The following is a 23,344-nucleotide window of genomic DNA, read 5'->3' as shown; positions in this document are numbered from 1 at the left end:
CACAGCAACCCCAGTAAGGCTAAACCAGGATGCACATCCTTATATGGATGAGGAAATTAAGGCCCAGAGAGGTCAAGTGACCTGCCCAATGCCACACAGCTAATAAAAGAGCCAGGACTCAACCCCAGGCCTGTTGACCCTACAACCAGAGTGCTCGTTTCTCTAAACCAGTGGTTCTCAACTCAATAAAATCAGATCTCTGAGGGTGAAGTCTTGGCATTTTTTTAAAAAGCACCCCAAAACTCCCCCCACCTACCGCCTATTTCCATGGGCGATTCTAACATGCAGCCAGGATAGAGAACAACTATGGAGAATCCCAAGCCCCTTGCCCGCTGGCACCCTACCATGGATGCTCCGAGGAGGAGGGCACTGAGGGTGCCCGCTTTCCCCATGCAGGGCAGCTCCCAAAAATGCAGGTGGGAGCCAAAGAGGAGTCTTTCCTGGCACTCGCCACCCCCCCGCATGACCCACCTCCAGCATCCCAGTCTCTCTGAGGGCTCAGGCAAACTTCCCCTTACCTTCCAGTCCGTGTTCCACTGAATTCAGCTCAGGGATCCAGGCTGGGCAGATGATCACAGGAAACAGCTGATTCTTAAACTTCATCTCAATGCCTGAAGAGAAACAAGAAGCCTCAAGTTATAGGTCTGTTGTTTATCACCAGGGCATTTTTCCCCACCACTGCACACAGGACGGAGGACATATTCACGATCGTAACATGCTCCGTGGGTGACCTGGGATTAGGGGTGCAGTGGACGAGATGTGGGAGTAAGTTCAGTTTCCGCACAATCAGCCTGAAAGCTATGTCCTTCCCTCTCAAAAAAACCCATCGGAATTCAAATAAGATGAACTTGAATTTGTGTGTGTGGTGTGTGTGTGTGCGTGTGCGTGTGTGCATATGTGCGTGTGTGTTTAATCACAATATTAGAAAAAGGGCATGAAAATAAGTCAGGAACGCTTCTCAGCACTTTACATATTTTAACTCACTTAATCCTCACAATAACACTATGAAATACTGTGATTTTCTCTGTTTATAGATGAAAAAACTGAGGCACAGGGAGGTTAAGGTTCGTGCCCAAATTACACAGCTAAGAATGGGCATATTTCAGTACCGGAGCAATTATTAGAATTGGGATGTAATAGTAATATGATATGAAAGTCTAACATTCAGACAAAAAAGGAAAATTGACTGAGAGAGAACACTTCAAATTGGCCTCCCAGTCCCCAATATTCGTCTGAGTTCTTAAGGTGCATGGCTTGGTGGGATCGAATGTCTGTGTCTGGTTTCTGTCCTTCCAGTGAACCAAGTAAGAAACCTCTGCGAACAGACCTGCTTCTGTTCCTCAGACCCAGTTAGCACAGCACCTCTCCCAGCCCCGCCCACAGGGCTGTAGATGGAAAAGGGTAAGAAGGAAATGTCTCTGCATCAACCCCTCCGCCCCCGCTTTCCGGTGCTGTTGAGAGTCTCTGAAGGGAGGTGCAGGCTTTGAGGAGTCTGGCCTGTTTGAATATCAGCTCGTAGGGCAAAGAATGCAGATGGAGGCACTAAGTGGCTCGTTTTTTTTTTTTTTTTGCGGTAGGCGGGCCTCTCACTGTTGTGGCCTCTCCCCTTGCAGAGCACAGGCTCCGGACGCGCAGGCTCAGCAGCCATGGCTCACGGGCCTAGCCGCTCTGCGGCATGTGGGATCTTCCCAGACCGGGGCACGAACCCGTGTCCCCTGCATCGGCAGGCGGACTCTCAACCACTGCGCCACCAGGGAAGCCCGTGGCTCGTTTTGATAAGGGGTTCTCTATGACCCACTTCCCCCCACGTCATGGCGGTAGGTGGTTACACTGTGCGGGGGGGGGGGGGTGTGAGGGAGGGAGGTAGAGCTGTGGCATATGGTCTTAAGCAATTATTTCTAACTTGGAGCTTATAACATCTTCGTGAATGCCTTTCTCTTAGAATCTAACTGAGCCCAGGACATTGTGTGACTCGTGGCGAGGAACATGTCATATACCCAAGGACCCCAAAGATTCTTCCAGCCAGTCATTCTCCACCCTAACTCATGGGACCCTGGGCCCTTGGGTCATGGCTACACAGGCCAGCCATTGTGGTCATATCACCTGAGGCACACCTCACAGGCCACCCTGCCATCCTGATGTGGCACATTACTGCAGCAGGGGACTCTGTACAGCACCTGTGCTCCCAAGGGTGGCCCAACTCAGCACTTCACCAGCACAGATCTGAGCCAGGCCCTCCTCTCTGTGGCTGAAGAACCAACCAGAACCCAGGGCTCGGGGGGTCCCCCCCAGAGCCAGAGCCAGGAGTCCCCCACAAGCTGGACTTGGCTGCTTAAAAGCATGTCAAGTCCCCCCAAACCAGGGTTCCTCTGAGGCAGACCTCGGCTGTGCCACCATCCTCTCCTTGGATCTTCACTGGGCTTGGGTCCAGCCAAGTGGAAGCGGGCCAAGCCAGGTTTATAAGTGGATGGAGACGAGCAGGGACCTGGGCACCTCCGCTCCTGTGTCTTCAAGCACCAAGCCTGAGAGCTGCGCATCTGGGGTCTCCTTGACCTGTTCACGTACTGTGGGCCTCATGTCCCAGGTGGTGGCACCACGGCAGGTGGCCACAGTCATGGGCAACACAGCACAGTCACACTTGGACATCTCCTCTCCCTAGCCTTACCACATCACCCCCAGAAAAGGGAGGGCAAGAGAGTGACCTTTATGGAACCCCTAGTGTCCGTCAGGCACCGGCCCAGACACGTGAGCTACGTTGCTCCCTCCGCCTTTAGACTGGGAGATACTGAAGGGAAGGGGTCTGGTCCAGGTGATCTGGGCACCCCTGGCTCTCCCAGAGTACCCAGTGCAGAGCAGGCTCCCTGTCGGTGCTTACGGAGAACAGTCAGCAAGGAGCTCCGTTAGTGCTCAGAACAACCCTTAGAGGAGGTGTCATTACTCCACATATGTAATGGGGAAGTGAGGGCAGAAGAGGACACACAGAGGACACACAGCCACAGGGGCTGAACTGGGCAGACTGGCCCAGGGCCACCCCGCGCCCTTACCAATCTCCGTGTTCCCCACCACCAGCTTGGCCTCAGGGTGCTGCGCTTTGAGGTCCAGCAGCTCGTTCAGGGCCGAGGCCTGGATCCAGGTCACACGCTCCCCTTCGAAACGCAGCTGCTTCTGCGGAATGTCTTTCAGCCTCTGGAAAATGAAGTGTTCTTACTGTGTTGCCTCTTCCTCCCCACTGCCATTCCCAGGGCCATTGCTTTAAGTCTGCAAGGGGATCAACTCTACTATGGGTTTGTTTAATACTGAATTCAGACGGGAAATGCATGTCAGGGGAGAAGAGAGGGAGAACACCATGTATCGAGGCAGGAATCGCAGTGAAGGAGGCACTGTTAGTCTCATCTCTTACAGGTGAAGGAGGAACCCGAGGATCAAGGTTATGGGACCTGCTGAAGGTCACTGCCGCAAGGTGACTTGAACTGTCCCACACTGTCTCCAGGAGGTACGGGAGGGGGATCAGAAGGGAATGCAATGGAAGGTTGGCTCTAGAGCATGAGGGGTGATGCAGGGCTGAGAGAGAAAACCCCCAAATCAAACTGATGGTTTTTCAAGGTTTCACAATCCAGAGAAAGATATGCTGGCGGTCTGCTGCAAAGCCGTTCTTTCTGGCCTGTTGAATTCATAAAGCAGTCTTCATGAGCTCACCACCCCCTGAGAAATCTGCACTTGAGAAACCTTGAGAGTGGCTTGATTATTATTATTATTTTGGTCATGGTGTTGGAGTCAAGGAGCAGAATCATCAAGGTGAGAAAGCAGCCATGAGAGGTGTCCTTAAGACGTGGCTGCAGGCCATGGATTGTGTCCTTTGAACACAGCTCTCTTTGTTTGTTTCGTATATACATGGACTGCTAACAGAAAGAAGAATGGATTGCTTGAGGGCTTATACATGAGATTTAGCCAGGAGGTCACCAAATACTTCTGGAGCTCCTGTTACTGTACACAGTGTGCCAAAGGGATCCACTCCCTCAGAGTGACACGTGTGAGAAGGAGAGAAGTGTGGGTCCCTGTGGGAGTATGTGGCACAGGGACTTGACGTTTGGGTGTCAGAGAAAGGAAGGGAAATTCAGGCTGAAACCTACAGGACAAGGAGGACACAAAGGCCCCAGTGGGTACAAGTGGGACCCAACAGGTCTCCAGGGGCTCATGGGGCATCACCTACCAGCAACTCTGGGGGGAAGATGGGTTCCTGGGTGGGATCCAGGGGCATGAATTCCTCTGGGTTGAATAAAGATGGCGAGAGAATGACCTGCTGGAAAAGCGGACAGAGGAGTGATACACTGTCCCCTCCTTGAAAATGCCCCACAGGGCTGGACTAGCCCCCTGTCCAAGCGAGCTCATCCACAGACCCCAGCAGGCTGGTGGAGGAGCTGGTATCTCCTGCGAAGAAGGGACAAGGAGGTCTTGACAGAGGATCCAGGGCTACTGTACACATCCACCACCCTCATGGTTGGGGCGTAACTGTTTCCTCTTCCAGCCACCACTGCCCAGAGTGTGGAGAGAGCCCACTGGCTCCTCTGATCTGAGGTCGGCCCTCAGGCTTCCAGGCTGAAAAGGATCCACTTACATTGTGGTCTTCCTTCTGGTTCATGCAGCAGTTTGGGTTGTTCCCATTTCCTCCACAGCATCCACCATCCTAGAGAGATGACCAACATTCACACAAAGATATTTGCAAAGAGTTTTCACAGAAGCTAAAGAACCTAGATTATTACTATCAAATGAAATCTGGGTATGATACCTAGTCCAGCATCAAAAGGAACAGCAGATACCCCACCCCATCCCACTTGCCTCTGCACAGAGGAAAGGCCTCTGCTTTAACTACTTTCACTTGGTTAATGTAGATTAAATAACTTGAGAATAAACAAACAGGACCTCTCCTGGAAGCAGCAGGGATATTTAATTATGAGAAAATTTCTCCATAAAAGCTAGTCCTATTTTATCAAATCATCTCTTTGTGCCCACATTCCTCTTCAGTACTGCTTCCTGAGGAGGCCTTAGTTCCCCGACCAGGGATCCAACCTGCGTCCCCTGCAGGGGAAGCAGAGTCTTAACCACTGGACCACTAGGGAAGCCCCTCATGCCTCTACTTCTAAACCATCAAGTTCTATGGGAATTCGTTGGGCGCCTCCCAGGCTGGAGTCTTTGTGGGGCTGCTGCCAAAGACGTTCAGGACCAGAGGTGTGCCCGGCCAGTGTGCCTGATGGCCTTCCCACTCCTTATCAGGCACTTCTCGCCAGAAAGCTCACACTCTATTCCTCACTGCAGGCCTGTTCTGGAGGATGTGTACAGGTCTGATGACTCATCACCTACGGGGAAAGGACTTGCTCAGGACCTCTTGGGGTGCCAATGGCAGAGCACAGAATACAGCCCAGATTGCTATCTCCCAAAACCAATGCACTGAAGGTGGGAAAGGGTGTGTTCACCTGACTGATCTAGCCCAAGGAGGCAGGAGTCTCAGCTCAGGGCCCCAGAAGACACTACAGAATCATGGAGTTGTGCTAAGAGGCAAAAGTGGGGGAACTCCCAGGCATAGACCTAGACACATTTCCAGGGCAGCCGTTCCTGGGGGAGCAGGCTGGGAGTAGCCCTTCCTTAGGTGAATCATGGAAGACACCATTCATGCCGACATTTCCCAAAGGGTGAGTCACCACCCACCAGTGTACCCAAGGAAGTTGTCAGAGGGCCAAGGAGGCCGAAGGTGTAGCCTCTGAGAACGTGCAAGCACTGTCAGACTTGCCTCAACCCTCCTGCACATGCTGCCCTGCGTGCAGACCCCTCTTGCATTCACTGCTTTGCCGCTGGATCTCAGAGCGGCTCGGTCTATTTTATACCGCCACACCACCACCTTGCCCTTCCCCTCTGTCTTTGGACAGAACAGAGAGGGCCTCTGCACATCTCTCTCTTTGGAGGAGTGATGTGGAAAATTACCAGGCCCTGCGTACAGTAAGACAACAGCCTCCCTCACCTGGTCCTTGTGGGGAAGGATGTAATTCGCAAAAGTGGATTATTCAGATAATGAAAGTGTCGGCACTTTCTTATTTAGATCTTCTTCCTTGATAATTCATTGATGTGTTTGACATAAATTACTGTAACGTACAATAATGCGTCACCGCCCTCAAGGTCTACTGCGGTTGGATAAGGCCAGGGTTTTTCCCCAGAGAGATTTCCACTTTTCTCAGTAGGCTAAAACTACTGGGCTTATTTTTATGGTTCCCCCATTTCCTTCCTTGCTGCTAGATGAATGTTGTCATTTCCTGCTGTGAACAGGCTGCCTCGCTATAGCATGCTCTTCTCACCCTCTTCCGGTGTGTGCTATGGCCATGAAAACTAGATAGATGAGCTTTTTAGAACTGTGTGTAAGGTAACAATTAAAAGGCTCTGAATAAAGGCCTTGAGGGCCTCCAATGAGTAATATGCATGAGCTTCTGAGCACATTCTGTGCGCCAGTCATTTTGCCTGCTTGGAGCACCCAGCTCCACTCTGCTCTGCTGTACCCTGCCAGGCAGCTGGAGTGAAGGGGGTGCAGCTCACCTCCTCCCACAGTGTCACAATAGACTCAGGAACTGTGTACATGATGATAAAACTCTGACCTACAGAAGGAGTATAATTGTCAGCTACACTCAAAAGCCCTTCTCTCTGGAGAAACTAGGGGAGCTGGTCAGATTGTATTTCTTTGAGAGGCCTCCTATAAAATAAGTACATGCACAAGATAAACAATCCCTGGTTCTCAGGGAAGCCTAAGCAATACATGGAGATCAAATATGGGTAATGGAAAAAATGTACCAGCATCATAATTTATGTTGCCATTTACTGAAAATGTAAGATGTGCCAGGCATTGTCCTAAGTGCTTTCCACAAGCACTGTAAGGTAGGTATTGTTACAATCCCCATTTTAGAAACAAGGAAATCTGCCCAATATCATGCACCAGTTAAGAGATGGAATGGGATCTGAACCCAGGTCTGCAGATTCTGAATCTAAGCTTTCAATCATTTTCATTTACATCCGTACCTCCTGGTTCCTCATCATCAACAGCATTCACCAGGATGTGGCATTTTCCATCCTTAGAGGCTCCATCTCCATCTCCACCCTTTTGGGCTATTTGGACACAATACTCCTTTTTGTACTGTACCAACTCTAAAAGTCAGTGAAAGGCACAGGAGTCTGTGACTCTCCCCTTAACCCAGAATCAAATTGAGACGAGACAGTTTGATTGGAGTCAGGATCAACTTGACCCAGCTGGGAAATCAGGTAAAATCTGGGGAGATTAAGCCAAGAAAGGAGAAGCTAGCCCTCCGCCTCCTCGCCAGATGACAGGTGTGTGTCTGCATTTATGTAATCAAGGCTCATGCACCCCAGCTGTGGTTTCTCACAGAGTAATATGAACACTACAGGGGTTCACACACTGTCTGAAGATCTAATTAGCAGTTTCATAAGCCCAGCAGAGAGCCAGCTGCAGAAAGCAGCCGGGACAGGAAAGGAGGAGAGACTCGAGTGCTGAGTCACGCTGGGCTGTTATTAAATGCCACGTTCAGCACCTGTGCCATAGGCTGAGCATGCCAGTCACCAAGGAAGGACGCCAAGCCCGAATGCCCTGGAGGAAATTAGCTCTTAGGCAGCATGTCTCTTCCAGTAACCAGTTCTCCAGGCCTTCCCTGGAAGAAAGGTCTCCGTGCTATTGATGAGAACCACCACCTCCCTCCACCCCCCCAGAGTAAGAACGGCAGAGCCCAACGCCCTTGCCAGGTACCTGCGGCAGAAGGACCCGCCAGCTGGCCATCTGATCATTTTTCTCTGTAACCCAGAGGCCCATGGCATCCCTCCCAGCTGTGATTCCTGAGTGTTGCTGCTTCAGGAGCAGGGCCATTGCTGTCCCAGGGCCCCAACTTACCTTGGCGAAGGTCCGGAAGCCCTGGAGGATGGGTCTGTAGCCTGTACAACGGCACAGGTTTCCTGTGGGCCAAGGAAAAAGCTGCAGTGTCAGCGCAGGCCCCGGGGCAGCTAAGGGGTTTGTGGCTTTGCTCCCAGATCAGTTAAATGCTCTCTTCACATATTCTATTTTCTTTGCTTGGAATGACCCTCCTCCTGCTTGTATCCCTGACTTCAAAACATCTACCACTTCTTCCAGGAAGCCTTGCTAGAATACCTAGACTGAAACAGGTGCTCCTCCTAAGTCCTCCCATGGTGCCTAGTCATAGCTTTATCAGTGAGCTTATCAAACTACATTATAAGCTCTCTTCCCCTTCAGAGTACAAGCTACTTGAGAGGAGGGACTGGATCTTTCATCCCTGTGTCCCCTGTCCCCTGTAGAGTGCCTGACATATGATAGGACTTCATATAACTGACTGAATAAATGATGCATTAAAATGGATTGAATGAATGGGGAGCCTTCTCTACTCAGTTCAGAGGAACAGATACCAGGCCCAACCATCTGGGCCCACTCACAGAAGGCAAAGTGGGAAGCCAGTCCCTGCTCAAGGCTCAGAGTCATGGCCTCCTTCCTCATATGTGGCCTTTGCCCTGTAGAATCCTGCTCTGAGGAAGCAGGAAGGGAAGGCGCCATGTCATTAGCTTCTGTGCGGTTTCCCAAACGATCTCCTCCCACTCCGGCCACTCATGGCTACCCCATCCTAGCACGGGGTGAGAGCAGGAAGACACCTCAGGAAGATGAACACTAAGGCAGGAGACCCCAGAAGGTCTCCAAACCACCCAAGTGTTCTTCCAATTAAGAAAGCACCACCCTTCCAGTCAATCATAACCAACATGGTGGGATGGCCTGAGCCTTTCCCTCAAAAGGCAGTGCCTGGAACTCCTAGTCCACTCCTGGCATCCACCCTGGCCCTGCCCTGCCCTCCTCAGAGCCCCACTCGCCACTCCACCTCCCGGGCCCTGCCTCAAGGCCCATACCTTGGAAGGCATCCTCGATCTCCTCAACAGTGGGCTCAGGCTGGTTCTGAAGCAGCGTGTACATGCTCATGACGATGCCGGGGGTGCAGAACCCACACTGGGAGCCGTGGCTTTTGGCGATTCTTTCCTAAAAGGGGCAGATGACGTAGACACCTGTGTTGCAGAACCCCTCCCAGGCTCCCTCATGACTCAACTGGAGCCAGCCCATGTCAACAGGCAGTGTAGGGTAGCAGAGCGTATGAAGTCACACCGTAGTGCCGCCACTTCCCAGCTGTGACCTTGGCCAGGTTACCAAGCCTCACTAAGCCTTGTCTATAGGTTTAGGACCATCCTAGCACTTAGAGGATTCAGTGAGATCATTCACGTAAAACTCTTCACATCATCCCTGGCATAGAGGAAGGAGTCGACCCATGGGAGTTACTCATAGGACAGCCCCCTCAAAGAACCACGACTGTTAAAGCCAGAGGGGCTTGCCACCCTTCATTCCCTTCACCAGAGAGAGGAGGAAGCAGGCTCAGAGATTTAAGAGGTGTATGCAAGATCACACATGGTGAATGCACGAGCTGTGTCAGGTTCTTTTAGCTACACTACCCCACAATCCAAAATAACCAAATGAATGCATCTTATTCCAAATTAGAATGCTGCTGTATTCTTATGTGAAGGCAATCCTTGAAGTCCAATGGGTGGGGACTTAAGAATTGGGAAATGTGTGAGATAGAATTCACTAAAAGCGTTGAATTGTCACAGAATTTTCATTCAAACCTGCAAGATTTTTGTTACAAGGAGATTCTCCTCATCTACACTATTTTTTAATCTCTGGGAATCTCTCTTGGAACTTACATTAAGTAAAATTGCTAGAATGTTGTATCCCCAGTGCCTAGCATGGATGGTCATTCATTTGACAGATATTTACTGAGAAATTATTATGTACCAGGAGTGGTAAAGGTACTGGGGACAGAGGGTGAAGAAGAGAGATGAGGTTCCTGGTCTCATGAAGCTCATATCCTAATAGGGGAAATACTGACAAAAACAAAGAAGAAAATTTGAGGTGGAGGTCAGTGCTATGTAGAGAATTAGTACAAGAGGACATGACCCAGAGTGACTAGTGGCTATTTGGAGTGGTTAGAAAAGCCACTCTGAAAAAGTGACCTTCGAGTTGAACTTAATGACATAATTTGGAGCAGGGAAGAGTGTATCCCAGGCAGAGGGAACAGTGAGTGCAAAGGCTCTGAGCACAGACAGTGCAAAAGTCTGATGCACTAGAGCTGCTGAAAGGCGAGGGTGGATGGAATCCTGAGACAAGGGAGGTCAGCTGGGGGAATAGGCAGCAGCCAGTCCATGCAGCTCTTCATAAGCCAGGGTTAGGGATCTGGATTGTTATTCTGGGTGTGATAATGAGAGACCTTTAAGAGGAATTTCAGCAGGGCTTGATATGATTGAATTTGTGTTTTTAAAGAATCACTCTAGCTGCTGGGCAGGGAATAGTTGTAGGGGCAAGAGAAGAAACAGAGAACAGGACACTAAAGTGGCCTAGGCAAGAGGAGATAGTGACTTAAACCAAACATTAATGGGGGAAACAGAGAAAAAAAATGATTTCATTGTAAAGTTTGGAGGTAGAGTAGTTACTACTTCTGGATGGATTGGGTGTGGTGTATCAGAGGAAGAATCATAGGTGACTCCTAGATTTTTATCTTGAGCAATTGGGTGGATGCTTTTGCCACTGACTCAGATGGAGGAAGACCAGGGAAGAAAGAAGTTGGGGGGAAAATAGGGTTTTGTTAAGTTTGAGATTAGACATCCATCTAGTGATTCAAGTAGGCAGCTGGAAATAGGAGTCTGGTCTCTGAGGAGAGGTCGAAGCTGAAGATACAAAGATGATGCATTCACATGTAGATGGCATTAAACTCACCTCAGGAGAGTGTGAAGGTGGAGAAGAGATGGGGCCCAGGCCAGAGCCCAGGGTGCTGCAGCAATTAGGGACTGAGCCAAGGAAGAGCTCTACATGGTGCAAGCATGGAGGTAGGAGGAAAATGAGGAAAGTGTGGTGTCATAGAAGCCAAGAGAAAAACATAAATGGACAAGGGGAAGTGGAATCTACAGCTTATTTGGAGCCAAAAGAAGTACGTCAGGAATAAGGACCTGTGCCATTGGAAAGAGAGGGTTTTCGCCTCATTGTATGGATATGACCCCTGTGTTTAAACGGTTCATTCTTTCTTTCATCTATGTTTCAAAGAAAATTACAAGCCCTCATTAATCTTCTCACATCTGCTGCAGGTTGGACAAGTTTAGTAATCTGCCCTTTTCCTGCCTAGGAAGTAATCTGCCCTTTTCCTGCCTAGGAAGCAAAGACATGGCAGTGAAGCAATACCACCCCACCGCATTCTGACCCCACGTGACTGGCCCAAGATGCTCCCTCCAGGGAGTATAATTAGTTTGCTCAACTGGCAACCCTGGCTCCAGACTCACATAAGGGCACAAGGGTGGCAGGATCTGAATGACACAGTCAAGGGAAGATTAAGAAAAGGGCCTGGCTCAGGCACCTTCCGTGATGCAATCTCCTAAGGACCTCCTGCCTCAGTTTCCCTAAACGTAAGCACCGGGGACAGTGGCTTTTCCTTCCCACTGTGCTCTGCTCCCACATGGGCTCCATTCCACCTTGTCTACGAGCATCCTTTCTCTCTCCACAAACCCCTCAGACTACTGCCCACTCTTCCCCAAAGTGTTCCCAATTTCGCTTCATCCTCAGGTGGCTGATACCATCAGCGAGAAAGCACTGGTCAGACACCCATGTGTCTCTGTTCTCTGACTCAGCCCTTGCTAACCTCCATTTTAATGAGCCCACGTCTATATGAGCCATGGGTGGAAGGTGAGAGGTGCAATGAAATTACCACCGGAGGGGGCAGGGAGTAGGTGGGTTTTTTACCAAGGGGCACAGAGCATTTGGAATCTTCAATCTGAGATGGCAAGGGGGCTTCCTAAGCACACTTGGGCACAAGGTGAGGAAGTTCCCCTGCCCCTCCTCCCTCCAGCTCTGACACAGCTGGACTTACCAGCCGCCAGATCCAGTTGACCTCTTGGTTCCCATGGGGCATGCAATGTCACCATCCACCCAGACACAGGAGGGAGCTTCAGGCTCGGGTGCCTCCACTTTCTGCCTCACAGCCATCCCCTCACCTCCAAGAGGATCTGGGGAGGTGGCTGGGCCAGAATGCCACCTTTGCCCGGGCAGTGACACTCAGCCCAACAACCCAGAGCAAGTCTGCAGCCTTGGTCAGAGCCTCTTGTTACCTGCACAGGATGCAGCCTCGTCTTGGTACTTCCGATTCCTTCCACAGTTGTCACGGCAACATGGTGCAAGGAGCAAATGGGGGCCAGGCAGGCATTGGCAGAAAAGTGACTGGAACCCAAATTAAGGTCATTCCATTGACCACTCAGGTCATCAGAGCAGACCTGAGTGCAGGGTCTAGGAGATCTGTGATGCCTGTGTCACTTCTCTTCACTCTACATTATGTTCTTGTCTTTTCTACAGGTGTCCTCACCTCTCTACCCAAGACTCTGCGCCCGAGCCCCTCCAGCGTCCTGTGGAGTCAGACATCGGTGCACCCTAGGCCTCTGAGCTGGAGCATGGGAGCCAGGGTCACTTTCAGCTGCCTCTTAGCCCAACACTGGAGGCTGAGTCAAGAGGAAGCTTCTGGCAGCTTCCAGGCCCAAAATGTGCTCCTCTCTCTGCAGGGCTCGTCCTTAGCCACTTCAATTTCAGAACCTCCTGTCACTTCTGCTTCTCTGCTTTCACTCACCTCCATTTCTCCCATTCCTCTGGGGGAAGAGGGAGGGGAAATCCCCAGGTGACATGGGACACCAACCCCTTAGAAATAGCTTCCCCACATCCATCCCTTTATTCATCGCTCATTCACTCATACAGACAACATCAGTTACTGAAGGCCAACCAAGTGCCAGGCACCCTGCTGAGGGCTGAGGAAATAAAGGTGAATAAGATGGAATCTTTGTCCTCTAATAGCTTGCCTTCAACTCAGGAAAATAGAAGCCAGTGTGAAGATGAAATTTAAATATTTTACAGTAAGTGTTTCAGGAGGGCTATGCACAGGGCCCCATGGCACCAGCAGAGACAAGGGGCACCTAACCCAATCTTGGGAGGTCAAGGAAGGCTTCCTAGAGGAGGTGATATTTTGCCCAGTCCTAAAGTGCTAGTAAGAGGTGGCCAGGTAGAGAAGTCCTTGAGAAAAGGACATTCAAGATGGAAAACAGCTTCTGCAAAGACCAAGAAATGAATGGGCGTGGAGCATTGGTAGTTCACAATTGTTTCTGCATGAACAGAGTGCTGGACCCACGAAGAGAAAGAAAACTGGAGAGGGAAGGTGGGGAAAACTGAAGGACCTCACATGTTGAACAAAAAGATTGGACTTTAATTTGGGGGCAATGGAGGCCTACTGAAGGATTTCATGGGATGTGATATAAGTCTGAATTGTAAAAAGATGATTTTTTTTCAGCAGTTCAGAATCTTGTCCATATCTATAAGCCAGGAAGATACTTCCTAAGACATCATTCTATAATGTCCCTCTTCATGACCAAAGTCTACTTAGAAACACAGGGGCTTACACATATATGCACACACACGCACACTCACTCAAAAGCTGACCCCTGGATCATAGTCCTCAAAGGCCATCAGCCAGCAGGCAAAGGATACATGATCTTGTCCTGGAGACGATCATACTTGGAAAGCATCACCGTGCAAGCCCCACAGCCGCCTTCTCCACAGCCCAGCTTTGTCCCTCTCAGCCCCACTGGATGGTCAAGGGTTAAAGAATATGAACTCAGAGAAAAAAAAAGTCTTTGTTGGGCTGCTGGGAAATGCCTGGACTGAGCTTCGAGTGAAGAGCCACTCGTCCACACACAGGCTCAGGCGCCTCAACCCGGGAGGCAGCAGACCCCCACGGCCTCCCATTCAGACAGGCTGTCCTGCATCCGGGGAAGCAGGGAATGAGGCCAGTTCCACTGTACAGAAAAGGAAAGGTACCAGCACCCATGTGTCACCCCCTGGGACTGGAGTTCCATTGCTCTCCAATCCTGGAGATTTTCCTGGGATCAAGGTCTCCTAGGTGTGGTCTTAACAGTCCCCCAACCCTGTGGTCTCACTGGGCAGGTAAATCGGGCACCTCAAAGACTGAGTATGTGGGCCAGCCCTCACAGCACCCCAGCTGGTCGTGCAAGGAAGCCACTCAAGCCAGCATGGGACTTGCTGAGTTCGGCTTCCCTCATTCCCCCGCCAAACCTTTTGGATTGATGAAGTCCAGGGACCAAAGTTAAGGCTGGACCAGGGGCTTCTAAATATCCATCCCATAGGATGTGTGAATGGAAATTAAAATGAAGATATTTTTGAGGTCAGAAACCAATATTGGAGCCACCTCTTATATATTGGGGGAAACAAAATCTCTGATACTTTGTGTTGAAAAGTGCCTAACTAATAGGCTATTCTGGAGAACAGCAGTTATGGTGGCCTCTTTCCCTGGGACACACAGGCTCCATTGCTGCTTTTCCCTCAGGCCTACAGGCCTCCAGGCCATCTATCTTCCTACTGAAGATGGAAGGAGCTGAGGCTATTATCCCTGGTCACTTCCCTAATTTCAAGATAAAATTAATAACTAACAATGATAAAGCATCTTCTACTTGGAAAGCAGCTACACCCATGGACCCGTTTGATCGTCACTATAATGTGGTTAGCAGGTAGGGCAGGAATTGCTGAAAGAAAGAAAGAGAGAAAGAGAGGGAGAGGGAGGGAGGGAGGAAGGAAGGAAGACAGAGAGAGGGAAAGAGAGAAAGAAAGAAGGAAAGGAAGGAAGGAAAGAAGGAACGAAGGAACAAACGAACGAATGAACGAACGAATGAACAAAGGGAGGAAAGACTGAGACCCAAGATGTAATGTGCGCCCTGCAAGGTGACAGTCACTTGTGTTACCTTGAGTGTTAGGGAACAAACACGGCCATCTGACCCCTCCCCCACCATGCTGCTGCTTCTTTTAAAGCACAGCTGGGGAGGGATCTCTAGATTTCGAGTTATTCTTTTCACTAGTCTGGACGTATGAGATCAGCAGTTTAGGCCACTCCAGGGGCACATGAGGACGAACGGAAGCAGCCCGAAGTAGTCGAGAGGTCTTCTGCTAGCCTGGGCATCCTTCTGGAAGCCAGGGCAGAAGTCAAGGCTAGGGTCTTCTCTCTTGCCTGGAACTCCCACAAATCAACTCTCAACACAGGCAGCAGCAAGCCATGAGGACTTCATATTTACATGCCAACTTTCAGGTTTGGATTTCATTTGAGATTTGGCCATTAAACCAGCCAACTGCTATGGTCAGGAATTTCTGAGGCTGTCAGGCCTTCAAAACTGTATTAGAAATCTAAAATTGACGTCAACAATCTCTAAGAGTGAGCCTCTCTTTCCAGACCACCCAGGTAGATGGGCTGGAAATGGAGTCCCATGCAGTCCCCTGATCCCACTGAGTGACTCCAGGTCTACAAAAAACGCCATCAGGTCCATGTGCTGTGAACCTCCAGACCTGCCCCCGCCAGGTCAAAAATCCAGGACAAAGTACACTAGAGCCAGCCACTATCTGATAGGAGGTGAAAGAACCAGAGGCAAGGCCATGGATTCCAGGCTGGCTTCTGAGGGTGCTGAAACGATCCTTTGTTGTTCCAAAGTATGCCACTGCAAGGAGCCACCGGACATCCCTGCCTCTGGGAGCCACAGGGTTTATAGGCAGAGGTCAGGATGAGTATCATTCTACAACAGACCCCTAGAGAGTTTCCAGTGTGGGTGGGAAGTTCAGAGCATGGCTCCCGGCTTCAGTCCAGGTCTGCCAGCATTTGCCCAGAACACACGAGGGGGAGGTGTGTCCCTTACCACATCCAGCCTCACTTCCTCCTCTGTTAAAGGGATCGCTGTGAATCAGTGAGACAGCCTACATAAATCACCTTGAACTCCACCCATATGTAGTCAGTGCCCATTAATGTTAGCTCCTATGCTAGCTTTACTGCTGGTTTTGTTCCAGGGCCTCAGAATACTTTCCTACTAGCAAAGAACAAAAGGGATGGGGGCTCTTACAGAAGCCCTCCCCACTCTGGGAGCACAGCAGCACCCCAACCCTGCTCAGGAGTCCCCCACCCCATGCTTCCCAGTGCCTGCCATTCCCACAGCGGATGGTGCCTCTACACGATTCCCACCTCCGGCATCCTTTCCCCAAACAAATACCCCTTCCCCTGACTTTCCCTCCACCTTCGCAGAGCTAGAAACCCTGCCTGGGAAGCCCATTTATGTCTTAACAAAGGTCCGCTGAGGCACACTCTGCTCCTCCTGGGGGCGGGGGGCGGGGAATGACCATGAAGCTTGCCAGAGCTAAGGAGGGTCTTTTGGAGCTGCTTGTTTTACAGGCCCAGGGTAAAACTTTGGCATTACTAGAACCTTAAATGCAGGAGACTTGAAGAACATCAAGAACCATATTCTTCCTCGGCAGCTGAGAATTTCAGACCCATCAGGCTCAAACGACTTCCCAGGGTCACACAGCTGCCAAGTGGCAGAGTTGCACCTAAGACACGGGGGTCCAGAGCCCTAACCCAGTGTTCTTTCCTCTGCACTTCACGGCCTCCAGACCAGTCACTAGCAAATGGCGTAGGGCCCAGAGAATGAGTCCCCAAGTACCCCCTCTCCCTCACCCCTGCTCCAAAGTCAGGATACATTTTCTTCTCAGGTAGGCCAAAAGGGTTGTTTCTGGATCTGCATTTTTCTCCACCACCTGTAAAAGCAAACACCAAAGAAAACTATATCAGAGGTATACTTAGTCATCGTCTCACCCAAGAATTTGTAGAGTTAATGGCGATGTGCTACATATATCATGAAAACGAAGGTGTTTTTCTTAATTCTATAAGATGAGCATATTAGCTGCAAGCCAAATTGTGTACCTGCGGACACGCTGCAATTGTAAAATTCTGCATTAGTGCTCAGCTCTGGACCCACCACAGAGCACTTAGGTACAGCGCCGGCCGTGCTGGGCTGACCAAGGCAAAGTTCCCTTCAAATTGAACAAGTCATTTCATTTCCAGCTGCTGGAGCACATTTGTGAACGCCAGGGACAGCTGGGAGCGGTGGCATGCAGACCTCTGGTTTTGCATCCCGGAGGGTGGACTCTCAGACAGTGGACGGCCAGTCTGCCGGCCTGTGCTCATAGCAGAGTGTGGTCTGCGTTGGGTCATCACAGTCAACAGCACTAACACAGGTTAGAAATGGAGGAGAAATCTCAAACCAAAGGCCCACAAACAGAATGTTCAATAAGGCAGAAAGTGTGTCCATGAGGTGTGGTGCTAGTTTCAGATGCAAATCATCAAAGGAAATCTATGAAAACCTGTTTCACTTCTCCTCATGCATCATCAAGCCTAAAAGGGTCTGGGTGATTGGGATGATTAAGGGGAGAGAATGTGTGATAAGAGTTTCTTTAGAGAGACCTGCACGATGAGTCTCACATCTTCCTAAAGTAGAAGGAGGAGGTATCTGCCTCACACCTCCGACTTCATGAGGGGCTTCTATAGCCCTACATGTAAAGCTCACATGCTGCAGGGCATATGGTGGTCTGGCTTAGCTAAAAGATAGAGAAAGTCTTACCAGACAAGGTGAGGAAGAATTGTAGTGTAAGGATTGATGTGCACTTCCAGAGTTTGGAAGAGCAAAGGATGTGAAATCGTTGGGTCGTGGACCTAGCACAGGCCATACGTGAGAGAGAGAACGTGCTTGGAGGTGTTTAAATCATTCCTGAAAGACTGACTGCAGGAGGTGATGGGAGCTCCATCAGAGTCTGTGTGGAGTGGACCTCCCAAAACCGGAGGCTGAGGGAGAACAGCCAGACTGAGAAAATAGCACCCCTCACCATGTCATGAGACTTGCAATTGAAGGTTTCCAGCAGTGGGAAGCCATCCTACACCAGCACCTAGTAAATAAGAACTTTCTCACTACCCTCTCCTCTCTGTCCTGAAATGAAACTGTGTTTGGCAGCTTATAATTGCCCATAGGATTTTTTGTTCACTAAGAGTAATCCAGAAGGTCATGAAACTACCAAAATTTACCCTTGAATAAAGTTCAAAGGAAAGTGGAAGATAAAATTAATTTTCTTTTATGATGACACCCCACAGGTACAGCTTGTTCAAATTTTCCTGGTTATGAATTTCACACAAGGAGTTGTTTCTTTTCTCTTGGAAATGAAATCATAAATGTACAAAATAAAAATCTTTATTACCATTTTCATAGACGGCAATAAGGTCCTCTTAGCTTTTACCAAGAGTCTCCTGCCTCCCCTTCCTCCTGCCCTGCTGCTCTCCGTTTATCACATCCCGTCAGTTCAGTTCTCTGCTCAGTGCCTTCAGTGACCTCCCACATATTCAAGGTAGCATCCAAGTTCCTTAGGCTGTCTTTCAAGACCCTTTTCAATGTGTCCCCAGTCTTCATTGTCAGCCTGTCCCCCTCCTGCTTCCCTGCCAAGCTGGTCTTCATACTCCAGTGAAAATACAACTTAAACCTTCTAACTCCTGTGCCTTTGGCCATTCCATTCCTCTTTCACCTGCATCTTGACTTATTAGAAGACCCCAAACACTTCCCTATCACCCCAGCCACAAGTGGTCCAATCTTCCTTGAATTCCTCAGAGAATGACCAGACCACTCTCATGGCATGGCTGCAGTGTTTGTCCCAGCAAACTCCACAGAACCCTCTCTCAAAAGGATGCCCAAAGGAAATGTGTATTCTAAAAGAAAAACACTGTGGGGAAGTGAGCTTAGGAGATGCTGGGTTCAACAGATTGCTCTGGTAAAACTCAAGCACCAAAACAAATAATAGCCATGATGGATTACAAACCATTAACTAGAATTGAAACTCATAAGTCCAAACCGATCATTAATAAATAAACAAACAAGTAGGAGAGAAAGGAAAGTTCTTCCTGACAGAAGAATACCAACTAGTGGCCATTTTGGGTGGCCATTTTGTAATTCAGCACAATAACTGATCTGGTCAAGAATTATGGATGGATGCTGCAACTAGCAGATGAAAGTTTGATAATCAAGGTATTTACATAGTCCCAAAGTATCTTCTCACAGATTATTCATTAATTATAAAGGGAAAAGAATAATCTTACAGTGGAGATTGTAAGATTACTGGTGGACACCACCTTAACTGAATGATCAAAGTTCACATCATAAATAATGGGGAAAACCGATAACATGTGCTTCCTGATATAATCCACCAAGAAAGACATGTCACTTCTCTGGTATCCTGCCCAAAATGCAGACTCTGAGTCTAATTAGAAGAAAGCACAACAAGCTCAAAATGAGGGACATTTAAAAAAATAATGGCTTGTTCTCTTCAGAAACATCAATGTCACAAAAGACAAAGGAAAGCTAAGGAGTTGTTCCAGATTAAGGGAAACTAAAGAGATATGACAACTAAGTACAAGGCATGATCCTGGATCCTGGGATTGGGGGGTGAAAGCCATAAATGACTTTACTGGGAAACTTGGAATAACACTCTGCATAAAGTTTATAGATTAGACTAGTATTATATTAACACTAGGTTTCCTGATTTTTATAATTAGATTGTGGTTATGTAAGAATACACTTATTCTTAGTTTAAGGGATAGAGAAGTATGATATCTGAAATTTATTTTTTATACTTATTTATTTTTCATTTATTCACTTGGTTGCATTGGGTCTTAGTTGTGGCACGCGGGCTCCAGAGCATGCAGGCTCAGTAGTTGCAGCAAGTGGGCTCTCTAGTTGTGGTGCACGGGCTCTAGAGTGCAGAGGCTTAGTTGCCCTGCGGCATGTGGTATCTTAGTTCCCTGACCAGGGATTGAACCTGCATCCCCTGCATTGGAAGGAGGATTCTTAAACACTGGATCACCAGGGAAGTCCCTGATATCTGAAATTTATCCTCAATGGTTCAGAAAAAAAATTTTATACTTTATGTATTTATTCCAATTAATTACATGCATAAATATATATATATATATCATTATGTATTCATATATCTATATATCTATTTATATGTATAGATGTATACACATGTATGTATACTTAAAGAGAGGATGTTAAAGCAAATGTGGCAAAATGTTAGGTGTTGAATTTGGGCAAGTCTATTTAATATTTCTTTGTATTCTTCTTGCAACCTCCTTGTAAATTTAAAATACCTTTAAAGTACAAAGTTTGAAAAATAAATTTCTTTAGTAGAGGGTTTCTCAGGGTTTTAATATTCATCCATTCATTCTGTCCACATTAATTGGGCACCTACTATGTGCCAACACTATACAAAGTGGTCTAGGAATAGCTAAGAAGAGTATCTGGTGGGGATACTTTTCTTTGAAATACATTTTGGAATATGGTACCTTACCTAATCACAATCCACTTTGCCAACTAGTTCATAAACTCCTGAATGGTAAGTGCTTGGTCTTAGAGATTGTATTCCTCCAGTGCATATGTATCCCATAGGCTCAGGCCTGGGAGGAGCTTGTAAATGTTGACGACATGGGTAGGTGGGTGGGTGAGTGGGTGACTGAGTGAGCGTTGTCTCATCACTGACTGCTGCTTCTCGTGGGGGTCACTCCTGGACACCTTCAGCTGCACCCTACATGCCGAATCTTCCCAGACTCCTCTAGGGGCCACCATCTCCACTAACCAGAGAGTGACTGTTCAGAAAAACAAGAATCCTGTCCTCCAAGAGGACGGTCACTACGGTGATACCAAAATCCTGGGCAGCCCTTTCCCTTCGACTCTGACTCTAGACCAGATGTGGAAACCACAGTCACCAAGGCCTGTCACCACCACAGAAGGCCCTCGAGGTATTTGATCACTTACATCTTACACCCTCTCCAGGACCACAGCGAGTGAAGACAGAATCCTGGACAGTGGTCTGAAACAGGGAGAGTAGGAAGCTCATATTTAGGAGTACCAACAGCTTCTTTGGTAACCTCCTCACACAATATCTGGTAACAAGAGGTCTAGAATATCTTGGGAATTGAATTGGGAAGACACTTACAGCTGCCTTTATTTGACTGGGAATTCCCTTGCTGGGTCTAGTTTTTATAGCCTTGCTTTCACCTCATCCCTCCTTGCACTGCCTCACCACCTTTCCAGCAGATTCTCACAAGTCTGCGTGTTTATAAAATTAAAAGCACCGATATTCATCACAGAAACCTGTAGTAGTAGAAGCTTCAAGAGACAGTAGGGTTTGATGTAATGATACTATCTACAAAGTTTAAATCGCTTTCCTCAGGTGAAAATAAAATATGTGGGGAAACAATTTTCACCAAACCAGATTCACCTTGAAATGCTTGCTTCTAGATCTGGTGCATCATAGCAAACCGTCCCCAAAGAAGAACAGAAGCGTGTACCATCACACGTGAACTGATGATGGCTTAATAAATAATCAAGCCTTAGAGTGAGTCTATGCCTTGGAAGTCACTGAATCCGTTTGCTCAGCCAATATAAAAATTGCTTAGAAAAATACCATGAAGGTGCCACTGTGTAAGTAATGGGTCGAGAAAGCCAATTCAACGACTGTTTCTTAAATCTCTACAGTGTAATTGCTGAATGTGACAAAGTTGTTGGAATTCTTGGCTGCAAGTCTAACAGCCACCAACAAGGAAGATTTGCCCTGCCTCTTAAGTTTGCTACCAGAGACCAATCCTGAAAAGAAGTCGGCACAGAGAGACAGCTCTGCACCTGGAAGAGCACAGCTGACCCCAGTTCCCAGGGCCACCCAGTGATACCACTCAAACTGAATCCAACAGTCCTGGGAGCACTGACATTGTGACGGCTCATGGGATTCCCCTGCTACGCACCCAAATATATCCTGACAATTTAAGCACTAGGTGCATTTTAGTTCTTGAAAATTGCCTCCAAAGTCACCCAGTTTCTCAACTCAAAATTGCCAACGTTGCAAAACAAATAAAATCGCTCTGACGACGGGGTATAATCATCACTCATACTGTGCACACGGCCATTCACGATGTGCAACCAAGGCTACCCTTTTACTGTCGCTTTCCTCTCCAACAGGGGAGCTGAAGCAGATGCAAGCACCTCAACACCTGTGTAGGGAGAGCAAGTGGACAGTGGAGACAACGTGATGTGCTTGCCCCCTCTTCTCCCTGCACCTGCATTAAGATCTGCAAAGATTCTCACCCTTCTGGTGCTGCAAGGACTGGTACCCTTATCATAAGACCGCCCTCTGCCCTACCATCCCCACCTTCCCTAGGTCCCTGTGCACCAATTAAGTTAATCCAAGTGAGCAATTTTTATCAAAGTAAGAGGTTTGCAACATTTAAATGTATAACTAAGTGTGGGGTGGAGGTGGAGGAGAAAAGCGTGCCCTTTAAGAAATAAAAATTGCGGTTTGCCACAAGGTGTCAGTATATGTCCTCACACAACTTGGCTGTTACATTTACACAGATAAATATCAGAATCAAAGCTGTGTACATCTTATACCCTGAGATTAGCAAGAAAACACATTCCTGCTCCTTTTCTCAGTAAAGAAAGCAACACAAGCTTTAGGATACATTTGATTAAACGCAGAAATGGAGGTGACCTCCAATCTCACCTAGAACCCTGTCCACCTTTCTCAGCTTCCTGCCAGTGTCTCTATTACCGCGAAGAGGTGGCAGGGAGCACGGGTAGAGCTCACAGACGCCTTTCTTCTCTCTTCCCTCCCCATCACTGCTTTGCCCTGTGAGTATCTTGAACTGTGTTCTAACCCTGAGAAGGTCTTCTTTCCCCAGTGTTACCCCAAATGCAGCAACAGCTTTGAAGGAAGAGAGAGAAAGAAAGAAGGCGAACAAATAAGGGAGAACACAAAAGAGAGAAAACAAGAACAGGTCTTTTCCAGAGGACACACATCCCTCCCGGGGATCAGGGAAACCAGAGAAAAGGTCAGCTTCTGCTTACCTTTTTGCCATTCACAAAGAAAACCAACTCATCTGCTGTCATTGTCACGGGTTGGGGGTCCCTGAACTCCAGGTACCTTATGCCCAAGAGGCACTGCCAGTTATTACTGCTCTGCAACTTGAAAAATACGCCTCCCAAAAAAATGAAATGAAGTCAGCCGATGGGAGGGACCAAGCTCAGAGCTTCGGGGCATGGAGAGTTCTTGGCAAAAGACAGCCGTTTACATAATCAAGGAAAATGCAATCACACACAGCAAATCACACCCCCAACACCTATGTGGAAGAGCACAGAGGAAGACACAGGCAGATATCAGCAAGGAGGATGCCTTGGTGCCAGATGACTGTGGGTCTTAGGCACCACCCTCACAGAACCTGCTTCATTCTCCCACTTGCTGAAGACGGAGAAGGCGGAA

General features: G+C 48.5%; 1 protein-coding gene across 3 annotated transcripts in view; it reads right to left on the bottom strand.

Annotated features, from left to right (window-relative positions):
- The window catches only part of XDH (xanthine dehydrogenase), a 62,202-nt gene extending 39,154 nt beyond the window's left edge, over window positions 1-23,048 (bottom strand). For 2 of the 3 annotated variants that reach the window (XM_081254163.1, XM_081254165.1), the window contains exons 1-10: window positions 22,933-23,048; window positions 16,696-16,753; window positions 13,658-13,754; window positions 12,241-12,349; window positions 8,953-9,079; window positions 7,937-7,998; window positions 4,616-4,684; window positions 4,211-4,300; window positions 3,045-3,186; window positions 519-611 (exon numbers count right to left, since the gene is read on the bottom strand). In XM_081254163.1, the coding sequence (XP_081110289.1) occupies window positions 519-611; window positions 3,045-3,186; window positions 4,211-4,300; window positions 4,616-4,684; window positions 7,937-7,998; window positions 8,953-9,079; window positions 12,241-12,349; window positions 13,658-13,754; window positions 16,696-16,753; window positions 22,933-22,974 (889 nt within the window). In that variant the 5' untranslated portion in view covers window positions 22,975-23,048. The remainder of the gene's footprint in view (window positions 1-518; window positions 612-3,044; window positions 3,187-4,210; window positions 4,301-4,615; window positions 4,685-7,936; window positions 7,999-8,952; window positions 9,080-12,240; window positions 12,350-13,657; window positions 13,755-16,695; window positions 16,754-22,932) is intronic. The other variant, XM_081254164.1, reaches the window with a different exon arrangement.
- Window positions 23,049-23,344: the final 296 nt, after the last annotated feature.

This window comes from Mesoplodon bidens (genome assembly GCF_964165515.1).
Source record: "Mesoplodon bidens genome assembly, chromosome: 14".
Taxonomy (NCBI): domain Eukaryota; kingdom Metazoa; phylum Chordata; class Mammalia; order Artiodactyla; family Ziphiidae; genus Mesoplodon; species Mesoplodon bidens.
This window is presented reverse-complemented; position numbering and strand designations above follow the sequence as displayed.